The 19945-nt window shown below is 43.5% G+C and overlaps 1 protein-coding gene across 1 annotated transcript in view; it reads left to right on the top strand.

Annotated features, from left to right (window-relative positions):
• Positions 1-19945, top strand: part of si:dkeyp-9d4.3 (caskin-1) — a 113302-nt gene that overhangs the window by 80622 nt on the left and 12735 nt on the right. Inside the window, exons 11-14 of the mRNA XM_060899438.1 lie at positions 5363-5602; positions 18032-18133; positions 18683-18864; positions 18968-19037. Of these exons, the coding sequence (XP_060755421.1) occupies positions 5363-5602; positions 18032-18133; positions 18683-18864; positions 18968-19037 (594 nt within the window). The remainder of the gene's footprint in view (positions 1-5362; positions 5603-18031; positions 18134-18682; positions 18865-18967; positions 19038-19945) is intronic.

Here is a 19945-nt window from a genome sequence, read left to right on the forward strand (position 1 = left end):
AGCATAAACAACCATCCATCCGTTATGTATACAGTGTCTTGCAAAAGTATTCATCCCCCTTCGTGTTTGTCCTGCTTTGCTGCATTACAAGCTGGAATTAAAATGGATTTTGGGGGGGTTAGCACCATTTGATTTACACAACATGCCTATAACTTTAAAGATGCAAATTGTTGTTTTATTGTGACACAAACAATAATTAAGATGAAAAAAACAGAAATCTGGAGTGTGCATTCACCCCCTTTCGTATGAAACCCCTAAATAAGAACTGGTCCAACCAATTCACTTCCTAAGTCATATAATCACTTGATTAAGAGCCACATGTGTGCCATCAAAGTGTCACATGACCTGTCACAAAGTCTGTCACATGATGTCTGGATAAATCAACCTGTCCTGAAAGGACCCTGACTCTGCAACACTACTAAGCAAGCAACATGAGAAACAAGGAGCCTCCAAACAGATCAGAGACAAATTTGCAGAGAAGTATAGATCAGGGTTGGATTATAAAAATTATCCCAAACTTTGAATATCCCATGGAGCACCATTAAATCCCTTCTAGCAAAATGTAAAGAACATGGCACCACTACAAACCTCACAAGAGAAGGCCACCAACCAAAACTCACAGACCAGGCAAGGAGGGCATTAATCAGAGATGAAACAAAGACACCAAAGATAACACTGAAGGAGCTGCAGAGATCCACAGCAGAGATGGGAGTATCTGTCCATAGGACCACTTTAAGCCGTACACTCCACAGAGCAGGGCGTTATAGAAAAGTGAACAGAAAAAAGTCATTGCTTCAGAAAACTCATTTCGAGTTTGCCCAGCAGCATGTGGCAGACTCCGCAAACACATGGAAGAACATTCTCTGGTCAAATGAGACTAAAACTAATCTTTTTGGCCATCATGGGAAATGCTATGTGTAGTGCAAACCCAACACCTTGAGAACACCATTTCTACAGTGAAGCATGGTGGTGGCAGCATCATGCTGTGGGGATGTTTTTCATCTGCAGGGACAGGAAAGCTGGTCAAGACTGAGGGAAAGCTCAATGGCACTAAACACTGGGCAATTCTGGAGGAAAACCTGTTTGAGTCAGCCAAAGATTTGAGCCTGGGACGAAGGTTCACATTACAGCTAAAAATACTGTGAAAGCTACACTGGAGTGGTTTAAAGGGAAACATTTAAATGTCTTGGAATGGCCTAATCAAAGCCCAGACCTCAGTCCAATTGAGAATCTGTGGCATAACTTGAAGATTGCTGTACACCAACGCAATCCATCTAACTTGAAGGAATTGGAGCAGTTTTGCCTTGAGGAATGGGCAAAAATCCCAGTGGCTAGATGTGCTAAGCTAATAGAGACAGACCCCAAGAGACTTGCAGCTGTAATGAAAGCAAAAGGTGGCTCTCCAAAGTATTGACTTTGGGGGGTGAATACCTATGCACACTCCAGATTTCTGTTTTTTCATCTTAATTATTGTTTGTATCACAATAAAACAACAATTTTCACCTTTAAAGTGGTAGGCATGTTGTGTAAATCAAATGGTGCCAACCCCCCAAAAAATCCACTTTAATTCCAGCTTGTAATGCGACAAAACAGGACAAATACCAAGGGGGCTGAATAGTTTTGCAAGACACTGTACTGCTTATCTGTCAGAGTCACGGGGGAAGCTGAAGCCAATCCCTGATGAATTTGGGCAGGAGATGGGGTGCAGGTTGCCAGTCTATAGCAGGGCCAACACCGATATGAACAACCATCACACTCACACCTATGGGCAATTTAGAGGAGCCAGTTGACCAAATCCTCATGTCTTTGGGCTGTTGGAGGAAACCCACATACTGTAGGCAGGAGGAGAACATGCAAACTCCAAACAGGAAGGTCCCCGTCAGCCATGAATTTCAAACACGGAACCTTCTTTCTGTGAAGCAATCCACCACCAATGTAAACACACACACACACACACACACACACACAGTGTGTATATATACAACCCTGATTCCAAAAAAGTTGGGACAAAGTACAAATTGTAAATAAAAACGGAATGCAATAATTTACAAATCTCAAAAACTGATATTGTATTCACAATAGAACATAGACAACATATCAAATGTCGAAAGTGAGACATTTTGAAATTTCATGCCAAATATTGGCTCATTTGAAATTTCATGACAGCAGCACATCTCAAAAAAGTTGGGACAGGGGCAATAAGAGGCTGGAAAAGTTAAAGGTACAAAAAAGGAACAGCTGGAGGACCAAATTGCAACTCATTAGGTCAATTGGCAATAGGTCATTAACATGACTGGGTATAAAAAGAGCATCTTGGAGTGGCAGCGGCTCTCAGAAGTAAAGATGGGAAGAGGATCACCAATCCCCCTAATTCTGCGCCGACAAATAGTGGAGCAATATCAGAAAGGAGTTCGACAGTGTAAAATTGCAAAGAGTTTGAACATATCATCATCTACAGTGCATAATATCATCAAAAGATTCAGAGAATCTGGAAGAATCTCTGTGCGTAAGGGTCAAGGCTGGAAAACCATACTGGGTGCCCGTGATCTTCGGGCCCTTAGACAGCACTGCATCACATACAGGCATGCTTCTGTATTGGAAATCACAAAATGGGCTCAGGAATATTTCCAGAAAACATTACCTGTGAACACAATTCACCGTGCCATCCGCCGTTGCCAGCTAAAACTCTATAGTTCAAAGAAGAAGCTGTATCTAAACATGATCCAGAAGCGCAGACGTCTTCTCTGGGCCAAGGCTCACTTTAAATGGACTGTGGCAAAGTGGAAAACTGTTTTGTGGTCAGATGAATCAAAATTTGAAGTTCTTTATGGAAATCAGGGACGTCATGTCATTCGGACTAAAGAGGAGAAGGACGACCCAAGTTGCTATCAGCGCTCAGTTCAGGAGCCTGCATCTCTGATGGTATGGGGTTGCATTAGTGCGTGTGGCATGGGCAGCTTACACATCTGGAAAGACACCATCAATGCTGAAAGGTATATCCAGGTTCTACAGCAACATATGCTCCCATCCAGACGACGTCTCTTTCAGGGAAGACCTTGCATTTTCCAACATGACAATACCAAACCACATACTGCATCAATTTCAGCATCATGGCTGCGTAGAAGAAGGGTCCGGGTACTGAACTGGCCAGCCTGCAGTCCAGATCTTTCACCCATAGAAAACATTTGGCGCATCCTAAAACGGAAGATACGACAAAAAAGACCTAAGACAGTTGAGCAACTAGAATCCTACATTAGACAAGAATGGGTTAACATTCCTATCCTGAAACTTGAGCAACTTGTCTCCTCAGTCCCCAGACGTTTACAGACTGTTGTAAAGAGAAAAGGGGATGTCTCACAGTGGTAAACATGGCCTTGTCCCAACTTTTTTGAGATGTGTTGTTGTCATGAAATTTAAAATCACCTAATTTTTCTCTTTAAATGATACATTTTCTCAGTTTAAACATTTGATATGTCATCTATGTTCTATTCTGAATAAAATATGGAATTTTGAAACTTCCACATCATTGCATTCCATTTTTATTTACAATTTGTACTTTGTCCCAACTTTTTTGGCATCGGGGTTTTATATATATATGGCGGCACGGTGGTGTAGTGGTTAGCGCTGTCGCCTCACAGCAAGAAGGTCCTGGGTTCGAGCCCTGGGGCCGGCGAGGGCCTTTCTGTGCGGAGTTTGCATGTTCTCCCCGTGTCCGCGTGGGTTTCCTCCGGGTGCTCCGGTTTCCCCCACAGTCCAAAGACATGCAGGTTAGGTTAACTGGTGACTCTAAATTGAGCGTAGGTGTGAATGTGAGTGTGAATGGTTGTGTGTGTCTATGTGTCAGCCCTGTGATGACCTGGCGACTTGTCCAGGGTGTACCCCGCCTTTCGCCCGTAGTCAGCTGGGATAGGCTCCAGCTTGCCTGCGACCCTGTAGAAGGATAAAGCGGCTAGAGATGATGATATATATATATATATATATATATATATATAAAGCATGAAGAGAGAATGGAGTCAGAAGAATACTGTAGAAAAGTAAATAGTCAACGTGTTAGAGGGCATTAGAAGCAGTGGGGTGGAATTGCAGTTTTTTGTTCTCAACAGCTATGGGAGGTGGGGGGTGGGTGTTAAACCTCACCCTTGTGTAGACCTATAGGGCACAACACACTCCAAAATCTGACCAAAATCAACCTCAGAAAGCACCTTTAAAATGATCAAGTCCATGGGATTTATTAATATACAACACAAAACCAAAACCCAGGCTGAGATGCAGCATGCCCAGCAGTCCCCGACTAGTAGCCTCTGTCTCTGCAACAGGAACCTGGAGCATCTAACTGCTGTTTAATCACCTGGCCAGGTAAACTCCATCCAGCAATTAGGTGTACCAGGAGTAGGTGGAACCAAGGGGGCAGTTTGGCCTGTTTGAGTTTTCTGAAAAATCTCTTTTGAGCTTTCTTCGCCAAGTGGGAGGTGTTAAGGGAACACGAGAGCTCCTTTGCTATTTGGACTCCCAGAAATTTGAGGTCATTGACACTCTTCACCTCCTCACCATTTATGTAGATGGTGGTCTTCCTGGATCTCCTGAAGTCCATCATAATCTCCTTGGTTTTTGTGGTGTTCTGGATCAAATTTTATCTGGTCACCACTGAGCCAGATGTTGGACCTCCTCCCTGTAACTTCCTGTCCCTGTCTCCTTGGTGTCAGATATGCGTTCTATTATAGTGGTGTCATTGACAAACTTCACTGTAGTGTTTGAGGAGTGAATGGGTTACAGTCATGAGTGAAGAGTGTGAAGAGGGCTGGACTGAGCACACAGCCCTGTGGCATGCTTGTGTTCAGAGTGAGGGTCGGGGAGATGTGATTTCCCTTTCTGACATCTTGACTGATTAACAGCTGTGATTATAATGGCAATGATGCCGAAATAATGAATGAATTATATTCGGCTTTGAAACCAAAAGTATAGGTATTGCTTGGTTTCGGCTCAGAAAATGGACAAATAGGTGTGAAACAATCCTTAGTTTAGAAATCCATGCATTTCCCCACCTTTCACTGTACATACATGACTCTATGAGGCATGCAATGCTACATATCTTTAGGGCTGATTGTTCTAAGTGTGTCTTTTGCATTGGAATGACTGTCATTTTATTGTAACAGTATACACACACACACATTTTGATTTCCTCCTTGCATGCTATTCAGAAAGCTCTTATAATTTGCTAAGTTGTGAGGATCTGTAAAGTTTAGTGCCTAGAGTTAGCTGTTTTTTTTTCTTGAACATGTTTTATTTTGTGTTTCCTTCCCCTGTCGTGTCGTGTCATGTCGTGTTTTGGTGTCATTTGTGTTATTATTTCCATCGTGCCCAGGACCCTCTACTCAGCAGTATCTTAAGATACACATCCGTCCGCCGGCAACTGGCTCAGTTGCCATGGTGAACGGTGACTCCCACATTCTCTCTCTTCCCCTGACCTCCCTGCCCCCTCCTCCCTCCCTGATCTCTTCCCATCAGCCCCTGTTTACCTCATTCGGGTATAACACACCCACCTGCAGCTCATTTGCATTCGAACTGCCCTCCTCCCGCTCAGAGGGGCCGAAAAGAGAGACAGGTACAAACACACGAGTGCACACACACACACACACACACACACATACAGAGTATGGGCTTGTAACATGAACTGATCTATTAGATCGATTTAAAATCTCTGTATCCAAAATACAAGTACATGTCGTAATCGAAAGAGTATGATTGTAGGAAATTATATATATGCTACAGTACAGCTCCTATAGAGGCTATTTGCTTACAAGTGAATAAATTTCTTTCCCAAGTTATTTTTGATGGTCTAAATAGCCAGTGCTGGGCTTCCTTGAGTAAATCCCGTAATCATACCCTCCTAAGCTCGAGTAGAGTTTTTGAGGTCACTTATAAGTTGCTTTAGATAAAAGTATAAGCCAAGGAAATTATTTTAGCCCCTCCCACTCAAATCTGAGTTCATTTGCATAATAAGCAAAACCTAATTTTTGAGTATTAGTCCTCATATTTTTGGAGTATTTTGACAAAATTTGTATCTGAATACTCAGCAGGCATTTACGATTTTTAGATTTGTAAACAACATGGCTGGCACATGCCAATCACTCTTTGTGGGGAGCTTAATATAGTCAAATATCTGTAACTTGTGATTGTTGCATGGATTCAGATTAAACTTGAAAATTTGGAAGGCGTGTACAAGACACCGTTTTTATAGATGGTGGGGTTATGTTTAAATATCATTCTCTAATTAATTAACAGTGAAACTGGAATCCGAATGAAAACGTCAACGCCCATTGATGATGTCAACGTCGACTGGGAGGCATGACTAATTTCTGAGCCAGAAAAATACAAATGAAATGAATAATTGCAAGTCATGTTTTGTTCTCAGGTTTGTTTAAAATGACTTGATTGTTTTATGTCCTTTAATCCTTTAAATTGAAGTGTCTTAGATTGTACACAATGAGAAGTCATGTTAGATACAGCTTCAGTAAACAGAATTAAAATGAGAGAAGCTGTATCAATCACATCTGAGCTTTAAAACCCACAGTGCACTTTGGATTAGATACATTTGCTAATGTGATTCATAGTTACTGCTAAAAGACCAAGTCTGCTGCCAAGAATTGCTTTAATTTCATGAATCAGCAAATAGAAGACCACAGCATTCCTCACCGAGCCAACAAGTATGTTCCTGCTGATCAAAAGCAGATCAGGATAAGTTGAAAATGGTTAATGCTGTGTTTCGAGTGTACGCTCCCAAGTCATTATCTGGTCTTATTTAATTATAATGAAGGAAATAATATGCAAGTACAGAATGATATTCAAATAGATTTGTCAAACAGAAAGATGTTAGACAAAGAGTCCCAGGTATAGTCATGTATTTTCAAATTATACAACCCCAAATCAGAAAAAGTTGGGACTGTATGGAAAATGCAAATAAAAAAAGAAAACAGTGATTTCTACATTTACTTTGACTTGTATTTCATTGCAGACAGAATGAGCCCAAGATATTTCATGTTTTGTTAGTCAACTTCATTTCATTTGTTAATATGTAATCTGTGGTTGGTTGAAGAGAGCAACTGGACTTGCTTGAAAAGTCTTGAAGACGTTTCGCCTCTCATCCTAAAGGCATCCTCAGTTCTGTCTGTCTAATAGGGAGTATCAAGTATTTATCCTCTCATGGATCATCATAGAATCCGAATCAGATTATCCATGAGACAATAAATACTTGATACTCCCTATTAGACAGACAGAACTGAGGATGCCTTTCGGATGAGAGGCGAAACGTCTTCAAGACTTTTCAAGCAAGTCCAGTTGCTCTCTTCTACCAACCACAGATTACTATGTACCTGGATGACCGAGTATCTTCAAAAAAAAAAAAAAAATCAAGTTTATTTGTACAGCGCTTTTAACAATAAACATTGTCGCAAAGCAGCTTTACAGAATTTGAACGACTTAAAACATGAGCTAATTTTATCCCTAATCTATCCCCAATGAGCAAGCCTGTGGCGACGGTGGCAAGGAAAAACTCCCTCAGACGACATGAGGAAGAAACCTCGAGAGGAACCAGACTCAAAAGGGAACCCATCCTCATTTGGGCAACAACAGACAGCCTGACTATAATATTAACAGTTTTAACAGGTATAACCCTCAACTGTCCTCATGGGGCCGTCCTTCACAGGAGTGGGGCGATAAAACTCCGACCAGACACAGGGCACCAGGATAGATCAAGCAGGTCCGAGGGGCAGAAGAGGCCAGCATCTCAATCCCAGGATCAACATGTAACTCAGAGGGACAGATGGGGGGGGAGAGAAAGAAAACACGTTGTTAGGTATGCCCTAAAAATGACAAGTATTAAATCTGTGTGGTAGGCTCGCAGAGACGAGAGTCTTTACATCAGGCATGACGCACAATGGCATGTTAATATGGTAAAAATATATCATGACCTGCTCTGGCTGAATGCTTGATTGGGTGATGGGAGCACACTCCTCAGCAATGATGAGATGCAGATGGGACCCTTAGGCCTGGCCAAGACAATTCAGTTACATTTCACCGGGTCTGGGACATGCGACAGAACGTCTGACGGCCGATTCCCTGCAGGCTACGATAGCCAGTCGAGGTCCCCACCGTCTCCACCAAAAGATTTCCTGTTGACTCCATGTAACTCAGAGGGACAGATTTGGGGTGGGGGGGGGGTGGGGGGGGGAAGAGAAAGAAAACACAGGTGGTTAGGTATGCCCAATGTCACCTGAATAAGTAGGAACAGTATACATATTGCACCGAGTACAAGCAGGGACTCCGGCAACTAACTATGACAGCATAACTAAAAGGAGAGAGCCAGAAGGTAACACAGGCATGAGGGAGCCCCGGGACATAAAGCAGCCAGCCACTGCACCGTCAACAAACTCGAGTGAGCAAGCGAGTGGGGACTGACAGCATCCATACATCCCAGTTTACCAAAACACTCTATGTCTGAGGACCCTCCAGATCTACTCCTTTACCTCATAAACACCATTAACAAAAGGCTTGACTAAACAGATATGTTTTCAGCCTAGACTTAAATGCTGAGACTGTGTCTGATTCCCGAACATTACTTGGAAGGCTGTTCCATAACAGTGGGGCTTTGTAAGAAAAGGCTCTGCCCCCTGATGTAGCCTTCACTATACGAGGTACCAGCAGATAGCCTGCACCTTTTGATCTAAGTAGGCGTGGCGGGTCATAGAGGAGCAGAAGTTCACTCAGGTACTGTGGTGCGAGACCATTTAGTGCTTTAAAGGTCAATAGTAGTATTTTATAATCAATACGAAATTTGATTGGGAGCCAATGCAGTGTGGATAAGACAGGCGTGATGTGGTCATATTTTCTAGTTCTAGTAAGGACTCTTGCTGCGGCATTTTGAACTAACTGGAGCTTGTTTATGCACTTATTGGAACATCCAGACAGTAAGGCATTACAATAATCCAACCTGGAGGTAACGAAAGCATGGACTAGTTTTTCTGCATCATGCAATGACATTAAATTTCTTATCTTTGCAATATTTCTGAGATGAAAGAAAGCTATCCGGGTGATGTTATCAATGTGAGTTTCGAATGAAAGACTGGGGTCAATAATCACTCCGAGGTCTTTTACTGCTGCACGTGAAGAAACAGAAATGTCATCCAGAGTTACTGTGTAATCAGAAAACTTACTTCTAGCTTTATGTGGTCCTAGCACAAGTACTTCAGTCTTGTCAGAGTTAAGCAGAAGGAAATTTATAAGCATCCAGTGTCTAATGTCCTTAACACATTCCTCAATTCTATTAAGCTGGTGTCTCTCATCAGGTTTTGCAGAGACATACAACTGTGTGTCATCAGCATAACAGTGGAAACTAATACAATGTTTACGAATAATATCGCCCAAAGGTAACATATATAGAGAAAAAAGCAGTGGACCCAAGACAGAACCTTGTGGAACACCAAACTTTACCTCGGTACGTCTAGAAATATCACCATTTATATCGACATACTGATAACGATCAGTTAGATAAGACCTGAGCCAGGAGAGGGCCATTCCCTTAACTCCCACAACATTTTCTAGTCTATCCAGAAGAATGGAATGATCAATGGTATCAAATGCTGCACTAAGGTCAAGCAACACAAGTAGCGAGACACAGCCCTGATCAGACGCCAACAGTAGGTCGTTTACTACTTTAACCAGTGCTGTCTCTGTGCTATGATGAGGTCTAAATCCTGACTGATACATTTCATGGATGTTATTCCTATGTAAATATGAGCATAACTGCTGTGCCACAGCTTTTTCAAGGATCTTGGAGATAAAGGGGAGGTTTGATATTGGCCGATAATTGGACAGCTGACAGGGATCAAGGTCAGGTTTTTTAATCAATATATCACAGATATATTTGTTAATATGCATAAATTCCTGCATTTCAGACCCGTAACGCATTCCAAAAAAGTTGGGGCAGGGGCAATTTAGGGCTAGTAATGAGGTAAAACAATTAAATAATGATGTGATTTGAAACAGATGATGTCAGCAGGTGACTGTAATCATGATTTGGTACAAAATCAGTATCCAGGAAAGGTCTAGTCTTTGAGGAGCAAAGATGGGCTGAGGATCTCCAGTTTGTCAACAAATGCATGAGAAAATTATTGAAACGGTTAAAAACAATGTTCCTCAAAGAAAGATAGGAAGTGTTTTGGATATTTCACCAAATTATGAGAACACCCGTGATCTCTGATCCCTCAGATGGCACTGTATCAAGAACCATCACTCATCTATAGCTGATATAACCACGTGAGCTCAGGATTACTTTGGCAACCCTTTGTCAAGCTACAATACAGAGTTACATCCACAAATGCCAATTAAAACTTTACTGTGCAAGAAGGAAGCCTTATATTTACTGTGTCCAGAAGCGCCGTCAACTTCTTTGGGCTCAGGGGCATCTGGGATGAACCATCACACAGTGGAAATGTGTATTGTGGTCAGATGAATCAGTATTTCAGGTGTTTTTTGGAAGAAATGGATGCTGTGTGCTCTGGACCAAAGACAGAAAGGACCATCCAGACTGTTACCAGCAACAAGTCCAAAAGCCAGGGTGTGTCATGGTATGGGGTTGTGTCAGTGCTCTTGGCATAGGTAACTTACACTTCTGTGATGGAGCATTAATACAGAAAAGTACAGTGAGATTTTGGAGCAACAAGTGTCTTGCAAAACTATTCATCCCCCTTGGTGTTTGTCCTGTTTTGTCGCATTACAAGCTGGAATTAAAATGGATTTTTGGGGAATTAGCACCATTTGATTTACACAACATGCCTACCACTTTAAAGGTGCACACTGTTTTTTTTTTATTGTGACGCAAACAATAATTAAGATGAAAAAACAGAAATCTGGAGTGTGCATAGGTATTCACCCCCCTCAAAGTCAATACTTTGTAGAGTCACCTTTTGCTTTCATTACAGCTGCAACTCTCTTGGGGTATGTTTCTATTAGCTTAGCACATCTAGCCACTGGGATTTTTGCCCATTCCTCAAGGCAAAACTGCTTCAACTCCTTCAAGTTAGATGGGTTGTGTTGGTGTACAGCAATCTTCAAGTTATGCCACAGATTCTCAATTGGATTGAGGTCTGGGCTTCGATTAGGCCATTCCAAGACATTTACATGTTTCCCTTTAATCCACTCCAGTGTCACTTCAGCAGTATGTTTAGGGTCATTGTCCTGCTGGACCATGAACCTTCATCCCAGTCTGAAACCTCTGGCTGACTCAAACAGGTTTTCCTCCAGAATAGCTCTACATTTAGTGCCATCCATCTTTCCTTCAGTCCTGACCAGCTTTCCTGTCCCTACAGATGAAAAACATCCCCACAGCATGATGCTGCCACCACCATGCTTCATTGTAGGGATGATGTTCTCAGGGTGTTGGGTTTGCGCCACACATGGCATTTCCCATGATTGCCAAAAAGATTAGTTTTAGTCTCATTTGACCAGAGAATCTTCTTCCATGTGTTTGGGGAGTCTACCACATGCTGTTGGGCAAACTCCAAACGTGTTTTCTTCAGCAATGGCTTTTTTCTGGCCACTCTTTCATAAAGCCCCGCTCTGTGGGGTGTACAGTTTAAAGTGGTCCTATGGGCAGATACTCCCATCTCTGCTGTGGATCTTTGCAGCTCCTTCAGTATTATCTTTGCTGTCTTTGTTTCATCTCTGATTAATGACCTTCTTGCCTGGTCTGTGAGTTTTGGTGGGCGGCCTTCTCTTGTCAGATTTGTAGTGGCGCCATATTCTTTCCATTTTGCTATAATGGATTTAATCATGCTCCCTGGGATATTCAAAGTTTGGGATATTTTTTATAACCCAACCCTGATCTATACTTCTCCACAATTTTGTCTCTGACCTGTTTGGAGTGCTCCTTGTTTCTCATGTTGCTTGCTTAGTAGTGTTGCAGAGTCAGGGTCCTTCCAGAACAGGTTGATTTATCCAGATATCATGTGACAGATCATGTGACACTTTGATTGCACACATGTGGATGTTAATCAAGTGATTGCGACTTATGAAGTGAATTGGTTGGGCCAGCTTAGGGGTTTCATACGAAAGGGGGTGAATACCTATGCACACTCCAGATTTCTGTTTTTTCATCTTAATTATTGTTTGTATCACAATAAAACAACAATTTGCACCTTTAAAGTGGTAGGTGTATTGTGTAAATCAAATGGTGCGAACCCCCCAAAAATCCATTTTAATTCCAGCTTGTAATGCGACAAAACAGGACAAACACCAAGGCGGATGAATACTTTTGCAAGGCATTGTATGCTGCCTTCAAGACGACATCTTTTCCAGGGATATTTCAACAATACAATGCAAAACTACATCCTGCACACATTACAAAGGCATGGTTGTGGAAGAAGAGGGTGCCTGTTCTCTCTCCCCAATAGAGAATGTCTGGAGAATTTAGAAATGAAAAACATGACAACGACGACCCTGTACTGTTGCACACATTCAGACATGTTTGCAGGAAGAATGGGACACAATAACACCTGAAACGTTTCATCACTGTCAGTGTGCAGGCACTTATGGATGCAGGCACAGGGCAGAGCAGGGAGAAGCAAACTGCAGACTGAGCCAAAACGAAAAGCAGGAATCATAGTCAGAGTAACGGGCAGGGGTCGGTCGAACAGCAAACAGGATAACGCAGAGAAAACAATAGAGTAAGGTCAGGGACTGAATGTAGATAAATGGTCTAAATACGGGAAATCAAGCAGAAAGTAAATGGCTTGGTAAAGTTAGGCACAGAAACACTAAACAATACTTCGTGACATGGGCATATGAGAGATGGGCTTAAGTAGGCGAGGTGATTGCTGAGGAATGAGAGACAGGTGCAATTAGTAATCAGGTGACAGAGAGTGCTGTGATGTAGTCCAGAGAGTGGGTGATGTAGTCCAGAGAAACTATGTTTGGAGGCTGTTCTGAGCTTGTGTTTTCAGTGCCATTACTGACTGATGCCCCCCCAAAAGGAGCTCCCTCTGGGAGCAGATATCTTTCTTGGTCGCCCTCTCCCTCTAGGTGCAGGCTTGTTAGGATGCTGGCTGTGGATCTCCTGTATGAGGAGTGGGTCCAGGATGTCTGTGGAGCTCATCCAACTTTGCTCCTCTGGACTGTAGCCCTCCCAGTCTACCAGGCACTCAAGCTGACCTTGTCTGCGCCGGGAGTTCAGGATCTTGCTTACCTGGTAGATGGCTTCGCCTTCGATGTCTGGGGAGGGGGGCTCTTGGGTGGGTTTGTTCATGGCTAGGGGACCTTGGATGGCTGGTTTCAGGCAGGAAACATGGAAAGTTTGTGCCATTCTGCTGTGAGGTGGAAGCTCTACTTTGCAGGATACTTCACTGATTTTGCATAGAACTTTGTATAGGCCGATGTACCAGGCTTGCAGTTTTTTGCATGAGTTGGGCTCCCTTAGATCCCTCATGGAGACCCATACCCGATCTTCTGGAGATTACTCTGGATTTTTACTTCTGCGTTTGTTTGCATATTGTTTATACTTTGTGTTTACTCATTCTAGCCTTTGGTGTACCTCTTCCCATACCTGCTGGCTATGCTTGAACCAGGAGTCAATTGCCGGTACCTGGGTGGGTGTGTCCTCCCATGGGAACAGGGGTGAGTGAATTTTGTGCATACTCTGCACAATTCCATTGGAGGAATTGTGCCCAATCCCCCTGGTTTCACATGCAAAAGATGCGCAGAAAACATCCCACCTCCTGATTGGGACGCTCTGCCTGGCCATTGGATTGAGGGTGGTAACCAGATGTGAGGCTTACTGAAACTCTTAGTCTTTCCATGAAACTGGACCATAGTCTGTAAACGAATTGGGGACCCCAGTTGCTCACTATGTCCTCAGGGATACCAAAATAACGGAAGACATGGTTAAAGATTAGTTTGGCAGTTTGGAATGCAGCGGGTAGTCCTGATAACGGGGTAAATCTAATTGCTTTAGAGAATCTGTCTATGATTACCATAATGACTGTATGTTGGGATGGTGCTAGGTCTGTGATGAAGTCGATGGCGATGTGTGACCAGGATCTCTGAGGTAGCGGGATAGGACATGATTTCCCAGCAGGTGTAGCACATGGTACTTTGGCTTGGGCACAGGCTGAGCATGAGGAGACAAAGTGATTGATATCTGAAATCATGCTCTCCCACCAGTACTTGTTCTTTATCAGTTGGTATGTGTGGTGACTGCTGGGATGACCAGTGATGGGGGATGCATGTGCCCAGATGATGAGTCTTCCTCTGAGGTCGGGTGGGACATGCAGAAGTCTGGATGGACAGTTCCCGGGATGAGTCATGGGGTGTGATTGATTGATCTCCTTGTCTAAGTCTCAGGTGATGGCTTGTGCAAAACATACTGGTGATAGGATGGAAGTCGGTTCAGAGGTGTGCGGTGAAGAGTTGTGGATTCAAGAGAGCACATCTGCTTTGGTATTTCTGGTGCCTGGATGATATATTGTGAACTGAAACCGAGTGAAAAACAGGACCCTCCTGGCTTGTCATGGGTTGAGTCGTTTGGTGGTCTTTAGGTATTCTAAGTTCTTGCAGTCCATTAGACTCATAAATGGGTGCATAGCACCCTCCAGCCAATGTCTCCACTCCTTCAGGGCCAACTTGATAGCCAAGAGTTCTCGATTGCCAGTGTCATAGTTCCTTTCAGTGGGTATAATCTTCTTTGAAAAGAAAGCTACTGGGTGCAGCTTGGGGTTCTCCCCAAATTGTTGCGAGAGCACCCCTCCTACTCCCATTTCAGATGTGTCTACCTCCACCACAAATGGTTTAGTAGGATCTGGATGTTGTACTATGGGAGCAGAGGTGAAGGCTGCCTTGAGCTGGTTGAAGGATTCTTCAGCTGCTGGGTTCCGCTGGAGATGACGTGGCCTGTTCTTTAACAGCGAGGTTAGAGGAGCAGCAATGGTGCTGAAGCCCCAAATGAAGCACTGGTAAAAGTTCCCAAAGCCCAGGAAATGTTGCAACTCTTTCACGGATGTGGGAGTGGGCCAAGCTGTGACTGCGGAGACCTTAGACTGGTCCATGCTTACCCCTTCAGAACTGATAATGTACCCAAGGAATGAGATCTAGCAGACGTGAAATTCACATTTCTCTGCCTTGACATAGAGATGGTTTTCAAGTTAGCAGGAGAGTACAGACCTGACATGCTTGTGGTGACTGTCTTCATCTGAGGAGTAGATTAATATGTCGTCACTGTAAGCTATCACAAATTTCCCCAGCGTATCCCTTAAGACACCATTGATCAGGCACTGGAAGACGCTTGGTGCCGAAGAAAGGCCATAAGGCATTACCAGGTACTCAAAATGGCCGGTGGTGGTCCTAAAGGTCGTCTTCCACTCATCCCCTTCTCGAATTTTGACCAAGTTATAGGTGCTGCGTAGGTCCAATTTAGAAAAGATTCTGGTGGAACGTTCCAAGGCAGAGGGCACTAGTGAAAGCAGGTAGGGGTACTTCACAGTGATTTGGTTCAGACCCCAATAGTCTATACATGGCCAAAGACCTCCTCCCTTCTTTTCGACAAAGAAGAAGTCAGCTGAAGCTTGTGAGGTGGATGGTCTGATGTACCCTTGGTTCAGGGCTTCTTGCACATATTCCTGCATACAGTAGTTGGTTGATCAGTTAGGGACAATGGATAGATACAATTGCGTGAAGTAGTGCCTAGAAGGAGGTCAACGGCACAGTCATAGAGACGGTGAGGGGGCAGACCACATGCCTTACCTCTGCTGAATACTTCTTTCAAGTCCAGATAGCATGCAGGAACATTGTCTAGAGAATCGGGCTGTGGGCTGTCCACGGAGGTGGACAAGATGGTTAGTTTAAGATGATGAAGACAGTTTTGAAAATGTGCCAGTAACCACTGAAGAATGTCTTTATTTTGCCAAGAGATTAATAGGTCATGGAGTTGAAGCCAGGGGTAACCTAGGATGGTGTCATGATGAGCAGTTCAGGTGACGAATAGAGAAACGAGTTCATGGAGAGCTCCCACCTGAATCTGTAGAGGGGTTGTACGGGTAGAGATTAGTCCATCCTCAATGGGACCCCTGTTGATGGTCCTTATGTTCAGTGGGCTTTGCAAGGTATCTTTGGGGAGACTGAATCTCTGGACGATTGAGCAGTCAATGAAGTTCTCTTCTGCCCCTGAATCTATAAATGCAGACAGGATATGGGTTGAGCCTGGCAGCTTCAAGAGTACAGGTAATTTGAAGGATTGTGCTTTATAACTAAATATGGAACTCACTGGGCTGGGTAGACTGTTAACTGGACGAGCCAGGGCACCCCAAGGTGGATGGACAGGACATTTAGCGATGAGATGGCTAGACTCACCACAGTAGAAGCACAAACCGTCTCGCTGTCTTCTCTCTCTCTCTCTCTCTCTCTCTGATCGTTTTAGCCAAGCATGAGAAACCTCCATAGGAGTGGGCATGCTAGTGGCAGGTGACAGAGTATAGTGATAGGTTGCAGAGAGGGTCTGTTTGTGATGAGGTGGTCCAAACGAATGACCAAATCGATGAGTGAGTCGAGGGATAGATGTTCGTCATGACAGGGCAATTCACCCATCACCTCTGGACGTAACCCTTGGCGAAAAGTGGCTTTTAGTGCAGGCTCATTCCAACCACTATCAGCAACCAATGTACAGAAGTCCAGGGCTTACTCTGTGACTCTTCTATTTCCCTGCTTGATGGACAAGAGACTCTGTCCGACCTCTATTCCTTCGGGTTCGTGATCAAGCACTTGCTTAAACAGATCAAAGAAACGGTCGTAGGATGTGGTGTGTTCACCGCCATGCTCCCATACCACACTAGCCCACTGTAGAGCCTAGCCTGTGAGTAACGTGAGAAATTTAGCAATCTTCTATTCGTCTGAGAGTCTGGTGAGTGAGGAGAAATATAGGGAACATTGGAGAAGAAATCCCTTACAGTTTAATGCTTCACCCGAGAACTTCATCAGTAGTGGAATGAGCTGAGCGGCGCTGGCGGAAGATGCGGGGTGCATTAGGAGGGCCTGCGACATAGCAGCGAGCTGCACCATCCTAGTGTTGAGGTCGCTGAGCATCTGCTGATGTTCACTTAGTAAACGCCCCTGAGCACTTAGTGCGGTCTGCTTCGCCTCCTCTGCTGCATCCATCGATGGCAAAGTATCCTGTCAGGGTGCAGGCACAGGGGAGAGCAGGGAGAAGCAAACTGCAGACTGAGCCAAAACAAAAAGCAGGAATAAGAGTAACGGGCAGGGGTCGGTCGATTGGCAAACAGGATAATGCAGAGAAAACAATAGAGCAAGGTCGGGGACTGAATGTAGATAACAGTCTAAACATGTGAAATCAGGCAGAAAGTAAACGGCTCTGTAAAATTAGGCACAGAAACACTAAACGATACTTTGCAACGTGGGTGTGTGAGAGCTGGACTTAAGTAGGTGAGGTGATTGCTGAGGAACGAGAGACAGGTGCAATTAGTAATCAGGTGACAGAGGGCGCTGTGACTCTTGGGTGTTGTAGTCCGGAGAAACTATGTTTGGAGGCTGTTCCAAGCTTGTGTTTTCAATGCCGTTACTGACAATCACTTGGTGTCTTCAGTCCCTAAACATCTTAAGTGTCATGAGAAGGAATGTAAACATTATAAAGTGGTAAATGCTTTACCATCCCAACTTTTTTAAATGTGTTACAAGAATCATAAGTGAAATACGTGTTTATTTTGAGAAAACAGTAAAACATCAAGTAATCTGTATGGTTTTGAGTGCAATATAGGTCAAAGATTATTGACAAATCATTACCAACAAATTGAAATTGTTTTCAGTTTTAATTTCAATTTCAGCAGACCGTCCCAACTTTTTCTGATTTGGGGTTATGTGTGTGTATATAAAATAAGCACATTTTTGTACTTTTTGTCCTGCTTTCTTTTTGTATATAATTATTGACAGTGGAATACTGGCACATGCATAAATGTGTGTGTGTGTGTGTGTGTTTTAGGGTCCCGAGGTTCTGTGTCCAGCCCCCATGGCTCCCCAACATTAAGTGGGCAGCAAAGCAGTTCCACTGAGGAGATCTGGGTCCTGAGGAAACCTTTCGCAGGTATGGAGTTGTTCAACCCCCCCCCCCCCACACACACACACACACACACCCACACACACACACAAAATCGCAATTTAAACACACTTTAGTCAAAAAGATATGTCAGTATCTAATGGGGAAAGTTCCTTGTGTTCAGAGTTGGGTTGTGCATGTTTTGATATTCTGAGCTCTTCATTCAGTAGAGTTTATGCCTTCATTCAGTAGAGTTAACAGTTCAGTATTTGAAACATCTAGAAGCAGATCACATTTTTCTTTGTTGGCAATTGTAATACAATGCCATAAAGTAAAAGACATTATAAGAGTGAATTATAAACACTTCTGTTGACTGACATGAGCGTCCTTCCTGCACGCTCTTAGTTTCTGATTGAATGAAATGTATCCTGTGTGTGGCTGTCAACTGAAGTGCACAAATAAAACAGCCTAAAATATTAATGCCCCAAATGAGTTATTATGATGGCAAAATGTTGATGCAAAACAGAGACAAAAAGCGTACTCCGTCTTCTTTGTTTTGTTTACTTCCTTGTTGTTTGTTATCCGTTTTTTAATTAGGTGCTGGCAGCACAGGAAGTCTGACCAGCGGGCGCTCTTCAGCTAGTGGTCCGGTAGACAATGCCAATGCTCATCTTGCAAGCTCCCCCGTGCCCATCTCGACCACGCCAACACATCCCCCAGGGCTCAACACACATGGCGTCAACGTGCCTGGGCTACACGCTCAGGCTGAGGGGGTAAAGGTGCGACAAACACACGTAAACTCTGAATCCTTTAGTACAAAAACTACATGGAAATACTGTTTCTCTCATTAAAAGGCTGCTTTTAATGTGTTGTGTATTGTAGTTGCTGGCCACCGTGTTGTCTCAGTCAGCCAAAGCGAAAGAACATCTCCTGGAGCAGGACCCCAGTGCAGGTACCCTACAGTCGGGTTCAGACCACGACCAGGAACCATTTTATTCATCAAACACATTCACAGCCCAGATTCCATTGTTCTTCATTCATGTAAGCTCCATAATTATGCTTCTGATCCGGCTGTATTCAGAATGAATGTAATTACCCAGACCTCAGACGTACTGTAAGTCCAGAGTTAAGCTCCACTCAGAAGTTACACTCACTTAACTTCACCTCATTTTTCTTGCATGATTCTGTCTCAAGTGAGGAGCAGTATTACAACCCCGATTCCAAAAAAGTTGGGACAAAATACAAATTGTAAATAAAAACGGAATGCAATCATGTGGAAGTTTCAAAATTCCATATTTTATTCAGAATAGAACATAGATGACATATCAAATGTTTAAACTGAGAAAATGTATCATTTAAAAAGAAAAATTAGGTGATTTTAAATTTCATGACAACAACACATCTCAAAAAAGTTGGGACAAGGCCATGTTTACCACTGTGAGACATCCCCTTTTCTCTTTACAACAGTCTGTAAACGTCTGGGGACTGAGGAGACAAGTTGCTCAAGTTTAGGGATAGGAATGTTAACCCATTCTTGTCTAATGTAGGATTCTAGTTGCTCAACTGTCTTAGGTCTTTTTTGTCGTATCTTCCGTTTTATGATGCGCCAAATGTTTTCTATGGGTGAAAGATCTGGACTGCAGGCTGGCCAGTTCAGCACCCGGACCCTTCTTCTACGCAGCCATGATGCTGTAATTGATGCAGTATGTGGTTTGGCATTGTCACGTTGGAAAATGCAAGGTCTTCCCTGAAAGAGACGTCGTCTGGATGGGAGCATATGTTGCTCTAGAACCTGGATATACCTTTCAGCATTGATGGTGTCTTTCCAGATGTGTAAGCTGCCCATGCCACACGCACTAA

This window comes from Neoarius graeffei, chromosome 18, assembly GCF_027579695.1.
Source record: "Neoarius graeffei isolate fNeoGra1 chromosome 18, fNeoGra1.pri, whole genome shotgun sequence".
Taxonomy (NCBI): Eukaryota; Metazoa; Chordata; class Actinopteri; order Siluriformes; family Ariidae; genus Neoarius; species Neoarius graeffei.